The sequence below is a fragment of the Carica papaya genome, chromosome 9, assembly GCF_054855325.1.
Source record: "Carica papaya isolate Zhongbai chromosome 9, ASM5485532v1, whole genome shotgun sequence".
Taxonomy (NCBI): domain Eukaryota; kingdom Viridiplantae; phylum Streptophyta; class Magnoliopsida; order Brassicales; family Caricaceae; genus Carica; species Carica papaya.
This window is the reverse complement of record NC_142317.1, coordinates 9,352,631-9,359,785: the sequence shown is the minus strand read 5'-3', so window position 1 is coordinate 9,359,785 and position 7,155 is coordinate 9,352,631. Positions and strand designations below refer to the sequence as shown.

At 32.4% G+C, this 7,155-nt stretch overlaps 2 protein-coding genes across 2 annotated transcripts; one reads left to right on the top strand and one right to left on the bottom strand.

Moving 5' to 3' along the window:
- Positions 1 to 2,285: 2,285 nt before the first annotated feature.
- LOC148239793 (protein DOWN-REGULATED IN DIF1 11-like) lies at positions 2,286 to 2,705 on the top strand. Its single transcript, XM_088212055.1, has one exon. It carries the CDS (start codon positions 2,286 to 2,288, stop codon positions 2,703 to 2,705), a length of 420 nt encoding a protein of 139 aa, XP_088068181.1.
- A 369-nt stretch (positions 2,706 to 3,074) lies between these two features.
- LOC110822946 (SAUR-like auxin-responsive protein family) lies at positions 3,075 to 4,124 on the bottom strand. The gene has a single exon (XM_022053168.2). The coding sequence runs from the start codon at positions 3,905 to 3,907 to the stop codon at positions 3,347 to 3,349; it is 561 nt and encodes a 186-aa protein (XP_021908860.1). The 5' UTR covers positions 3,908 to 4,124; the 3' UTR covers positions 3,075 to 3,346.
- Between the last annotated feature and the right edge of the window lie 3,031 nt (positions 4,125 to 7,155).

Here is a 7,155-nt window from a genome sequence, read left to right as displayed (position 1 = left end):
CATACTTATCAAAATTTCTCTTTTGCGGCTAATATTCTCTAAAGACAAATTAAGTAAGTAGTACAAAATGCATTAATAATCTTAAGAACATTAATGAAATTTGTAACACTTATAATTAATTAAAGCAATGTAGAGCCGTTGGATGATTAATTAATTTATGTACCGTTTCAAGAATAATAAACAACTAATTTATCACTCCCCAAAACTTATATAAGTCCTACGCCAACAAACCACAACAGCATCTACTCCTTTCCCATCCAAATCACAACTCTCTAAACAATGGAAAAGCTAGGGAATTACATTACACTAGCAATCGTGTTTTTAATCATTTCGTCCGTGAGTTTTCCGACGCTTGGATTTGTCGAAGACATAAGTCCTGCACCAGGATCTATTTACGACCCAAATTTATCACCCGAGGACGAAAAATTTTTAGAAAATTGTGCAGAAAAATTGAATGATGAATGTGGACGACAAATTTTTATGCACATGTTTGAAGATACACAAGTAACAAAGTTATGTTGCCTAAAATTGTTAGACATGGGAAAAGAATGTCATCTAGGGTTGCTGGAAATTATTTTGTGGGTTGATCATTTCCAAGAGAAAACAGATAAGGTAGAAGCTAGAGGGAGAGAGGTCTGGAATCATTGTGTTCGAAATTATGGCGCTTTAGCACCTTCTCCTGTTACTTATGAAGTTTAAGGTATTGAAAAGATTATTTGTTAAATTCTTCTACTTTGTAATAACTTATTAATAATAAATTACATAATTTTTTCATATGCTTCTAACAATTTTATTTTTGGTTAATTTTTTTTTTTTTCCTTTCTTTCATATAATCCTAATCCAACTTAAAACTTGAGGGAATAATAATATGCTGATGGAGTTTCCATCAAAATTGACCACAAGATGGTGCATAAATACGATAAACCAAGATTTATAGCGTAAAAAAATTTTAATTTAACAATTTTAATTTTGTAAAATTTTAAATAATTAATAAATTATAATTTTAACGTAATTCTTAAATAGGTAAACGTTTAGTTTAGTTTAGTTTAGTTTTTAATTAAATATATAATAGATAATAGATAACATAATATTATTTTATATATATATATATATATTTTTTTTTTTTTTTTTGATAACGGACAATGATTTAATAATTACAACTAAAATTACTTTTTTTTTTTTTTAATTTCTACTAAAAGCTCTGGTAATACCAAAACATTTGCCTTCTAATATAAAAAGGAAAATAACTTGATATTTAATTATAGAGGTATGGTTAAAGTACAAAAGAGATCACTTTACTTGGAGACATTGTTGGCTCTTTATCAATCAAGAGAAGAAAGAAGATAATTATTGAGATTAGGAGAATTTTTTATACAAGTATTCAATCGGTTCGAATTTGTTTAATCTTGAATTGGAACATCGACTCAAAAGTTGAAAAGAAAATCTATGTGTGTTTTTAGAGGAAAGAAGTACGGATATGTAATTCACATATCTTAACGGGTTAAATTGATAGAGTAATTATTATTATTATTATTATTTTAATGATATAGCATGCATTTAATAAAAGGACCAAATTAGAAGAAAAAAAAAACTTGAATTTTAAGATATTAATTAACTGCTTAAGAACTCCAGTAATAACAAAATCTTCATCTATTGATGTAAAGAGAAAGGAATTTACAAGAAATTTAATTTAGAGTACAAAAAGAATAAATTTAATTATATATATATATATATATAAATAAATTGTTGGCTTTAATCGATCAAGAGGAGGAAGAAGATGTATATCACCATCTATGCATGTATATTTGGGTAGAAAAGATAAGTAAATGTGTATGAATTGATGAATCAGTAAATCATGAATTATATTTGGATCAAAAATGTAACATCAAATAGTTAGTCAATCTTACTGAAGTTATAAAACTATAGGATAAGTTGAAAGAATATATACCCACAAATTTGATGAGTATTTATAATATTTTTAATTAACTATACTCAACAAAAATCAGATTAGGTAAAAAAAATATATACATATCAAAGTTGCTCTTCAGTGGCTAAATATTCTTTGAAGATAAAATTAAATAAACAATAGAAAACGCTTTAGAAGTTTAAGAACATTAGTGCAATTAAAGCAATGTTAGGTTTATTAATTAAATTTATGTTCCGTTTCAAGAACAATAAACAACTAATTCACCACACCATAAAACTTATAAAACACCAAGAAGCCGCCACAACACAATCTCCCATAATAGCATCTATTCCTGGGAAACACCACAAGTGTTTGAAGAATGGAAAAACCAGGGAATTACATTACACTAACCATCGTGTTTTTAATCGCTTCGTTCATGATTTCTCCGACGTTTGGACTTGTCGAAGACATAAGTCCTGCACCAGGATCTATTTACGACCCAAATTTATCACCTGAGGATGCAAAATTCTTAGAAAATTGTGCAGACAAGTTGAACGATGAATGTGGACGACAAATTTTTCTGCACATGTTTGAAGATATAAAAGTGACGAAATTATGTTGCCTGAAATTATTAGATATGGGAAAAGAATGTCATCTCGGGTTGTTGGAGATTATTTTGTGGGTTGATCATTTCAGCGAGAATACAGATAAGGTGGAAGTTAGAGGGAAAGAGGTCTGGAATCAATGTGTTCGAGACTATGGCGCTTTGGCACCTTCTCCTGTTACTTTTGAACTTTAAGGTATTAAAAAATAAAATTTATTCACTTTGTAATAATTTATTATTAATAAATTACATAAAAGACATAATTTTTTTCATATACTTTTATTAATCTATTATGGGACAAATAAATTTTATATAGTTTTGATAAAACTATAACAATAGTCAAAATTAGATCAGTTCCATAATTGAATTTGCAATAATATCAAATTGGGTTGGATCTAAAAGAAACAAAACAATTTTACCTCATTACTTAAAATATAAATTAGTATAATTACATTTAATGACCCTAAATTAATCTCCAAATATTTTTTATTCTAATTTTTATACTTAATAATTTTTACATACTAAATTCAAATTATAAATAAATAAAAAAAAAAAGGAAGGAGAAGAAAATAACTGGGAAAATTTTCAGATGAGAACAGTACAAATTTTTAATAATCAACCTAATCTGCATTAGGTTATTCTTTTACATATATAACCTGTCTTTTCTTCGTGGAAGAAAATATACTCAGAAGCACACAGTCTCTTTTTGCTGTAATTACAGACTGTGAATGTGTTACATATATATTTATATATGTATATATAATCAAGTGTGCATAAAACTGAAATAAAAGTCTTACATTCCACTTGAATTTATAGAGTTGTAAAGATCATGATCATCATGTATCCAACTTGAGCATTCTTGATGGCTTGAGAAGTTGATACCGACCAAAACCCTTGTATGTAGTAGAGGAAGAATTTGAACGACGAGGAGTAATAGGGCTGCAAAGAGTGAAAGGACTATAATACCCCTTCGCAACGCTGCAAACCGGGGTGGTTAACTCTTCCATCTCCGCCAACACTTTGTAGAACAAATCAACATCGCAGGGAAGCAGAATGGGACCTTGGCTACTGTACCCGTATTCCATTTCTGCATCTTCTAGTAGCATCTTGAACAAGGGATGGCTGGCGAACTTGGTGTTCACCACGAAACGCTGTCGTTCTGGTCCAACGTAGACGGTGAAGCAGCCTTCTGGTGCTATCTTTTTTTGCTTCTTGTTGCTGTCTGCTTTGGGTGATGATGAGGAGGAGGAGGTGCCATGCCATGACTTACTCTTTAGCATGATTATCTTCTTGATAGGACTCCCTGAGGAAGAGAAAGACTTGTTCTTGCTTTCCTTTAATCCAACCGACTGGCTTCTTTCTGGCCAGTTCTTCAAAGTTCTCTCTACATTCTCCATTAACAACTGGTACAGAAACTTCTGGGATAAAGCTTACTATATCTAAGATATTACAGAGGGTGGAGAGATCAAATTAAACGACAATTCAAGAATCTAAGCATCCAAGGGAGGGAGGGAGAGAAAGAGATGTATGTGGTAATCTCTGGGTAGGAGAAAATGTTGCTAGCTGTTATATTATATAATGTACCCCAAATGGCCACCGGCAATAATGGAGCGTTTGTCAACGCTGCTAGATTTTGAATAGTACCCAATATATACATATATATATATATATATGTGTGTGTGTGTGTGTGTGTACAGAGTGTTTTTTAAACAACTCAAGGTGTACTATAATGAGCAGAAAGAGGGCCACTTGACGTCTGTGCCCACTTTGTTTATCTTCTCTATTCAACGCCTAGCTATTGGAGGAATATGTTATGTGATTAAATTAAAACTTAATGTTACATATTGAATATGTACGCGTGCTTATGTTAGTAGGCATGAAAGTGAACAAAGTTGGCGTTCGGTTAGATCAAAGTGTCTTTCATTTTCGTTAAACCTAAATTAATCAGAGTATTAAATTAGTAGAACGCGAATCCTAAGGTGTTTGGTTTAAAAGCCAGTCAACTTATTATTCATCTATTAAAACTTACACATATATTATATATTTTACCAAAATATATAATACACATTGTGTTTTACAAATAATTAATTTTTAATTATATATTAATATATTTCTTAAAAAATAAATAAATTAGGCAATAATATGTTAAATCTGAGTGTCTATGCAGTTTGAATTAATTTGAGTTCAAGCTCCCTCTAAACATACTCAATTTGGGGTAAATATATATATATATTATTGATGTTGGGTCCAAATTCAAATTTCGTGTAATTCAAAAAATCAAATTGAAATATTCATATATTTAACTCAGACTTCATTGGTTGCTATTTCTACATTTAATTATATGTTAAGTGTAACGACCAGTGAACTAAAAAAGAAATAAATATGAATTGAATGCGGAAACGAAATAAATAGTTAGGGTTTACATTCCTTACACAATAATTCAGATTATTAATAGAGTTACGGGAATGACGTTTTTAATTGAAATAACGAAAATCAAATAAATAAATGGAAAATAAATAATTTGACATCCTACTCGCAACCTTCTTGTGAATCGGGTTCTGTATCTTAGTTCTCTTGATCTGAAATAGTTAATGAAAGAGTGAGCTATACTAACCCAGTAAGAATATTACGTTACTCACCAACACAGAAATGAAGATTGGTAAAAATTCATGAAAACAACTAATAGAGCTCTTAATTTAAGTAAATTCGTTTATCATAAATAAAATCATTTACCGCATACTTACCGCATTGAGATTTTCAAAACAAACCTATAGAGTCAATAACATAAACAATATCATAATCTTATATGCAATCAGTCGGCAATAATAAATTTTTTCTTTTATCAGCCTACTGGTATCCATGGAGATCCATAGGGATATATATCCCCACTACACATGAACCTTTATTCAATATTTTCAAATAACGGGTCATCTCCATACCCCATCCGGTATGAGGGTAAAATGGGTCGTCCTTATACCCCGTCCGGTATGAATGTCAAATTACCAATCCTCGATAACATGTCCGATATGAGGCAACGTTCACGGTAGGGTTCCCTATATACATGGACCATCCACCATCTCCCAGGATATCCAGTAAGATTGACGTTCATTCATCCACTTAATCAAATAATTTTCCGTTTACCTTTAATTTTCAGTTTCTCAATTAACTGTAAATCACGTAAAATAAACAACACATGTATCAAGGAAACATAATCGAATTTTCATACCAATTCTAGTGTATTATCATGCATTTAAAACTATAAAATCACCAATCAGTTAAACATTGCAAACAGTAATAAATAATTGGTTTTGGCTCCATTAGTAACCTTTAATTATCGATATTTCTAAATTACGTAAAATATCATATTATTTATAATTAGACTTCAATTCTATAACAAGGAATAAGGTGAGGAATTCTTACGCAAATTGATGTCCAAGATGCTAAACTATCAGTCGCGCCTACTAACGGTCCCTGGGTTTACTAAATTTTCATTCAGAGATTAAAACACACTTCAAGTACCTAGAAATATCTTAAAAATCAAAAATTAGTCTTAGGAACTCTTTTTGGCTAATTCTGAAATTCTGGCACGGCGCCTCCGCCATGCTCTGGCAATAGTACTGCCGTCGGCGACGATGGTTTATCTTGGGTTGGCCATTTTCGGTCATTTTCGACCGGTTTTGTATCCATCCTTGCGAGAAAATACGTTAAGGGACCTCGATTGACCCAAAAAAATCGAAAAACTAAAGCTTACCGGCGACGGAGATTTCTGGTGCAGCGGCTCACCTTTGCGGTTGGGTGTTTTGCTTTGGTCAACCTGTAGAAAAATGAATGGTGATTACAATGGTGAAAAAATTACATAAAACAGGAATCGGAAAAGGCCTCATCGGATGTAGTTTTTACTTTTCTCCCAGCGGCACCACTAGGGTTTTCCCGCAGTTTTTGGCTCATCTGTCGATCTTTTTGCTCTAATTTGGCTATAGGGTGTTCAAAATTTAATTTCAAGCGAATGAAAAAAATTTTACCTCTTTTGACCGCTAGAAGTGACTCTGGCGCGGCGGTCGACTCCCTTCCTGGCGGCTGGCTCTTCTTCTCCAACGGGGGGGCGAGGGGGGTCTGGTAGTTAGGGTTAGGGTTTTCAGTGAAGAGGATTATTTATATCCGCCTTCTTTTAATCTGGACCGTCCACAGCATTTGATCTGGATCGTCTGATTGCGTTTAAATAGGACTTGGATCTGGACCGATCATCGCGATTTGATCTGGACCGTCTGATCGCGTTTTAAAGGGAGAACAGATCCGGACTGTCCGTGCACGCAGGAACAAATTCCGATCGTCTGATTGCGGGCATGCAGATCGCCCAACTAGTCTCCCGTGTGAGACTGTGTCAGCGTGCCTTACCACGTGGCACATCCGATTCGTCAGGGCTGCTGACTGGGTGTCATACGTGGCGCAATTTTCTTAAATTATATTTTAACCTCCAGTTTCTGATTTTTCTTTCAAAAAAACCCTTATAACCCAAATTTTCACCCCTTTTTCCCAAAATTATTTTCAATTTCATCCTTCACCTATTTTTCTTTATTTTTACATTAAATAAAAAATTAAAAAAATTACAACTCCCCCCCCCCCCAAAGAAATTTAATCCCTCAAA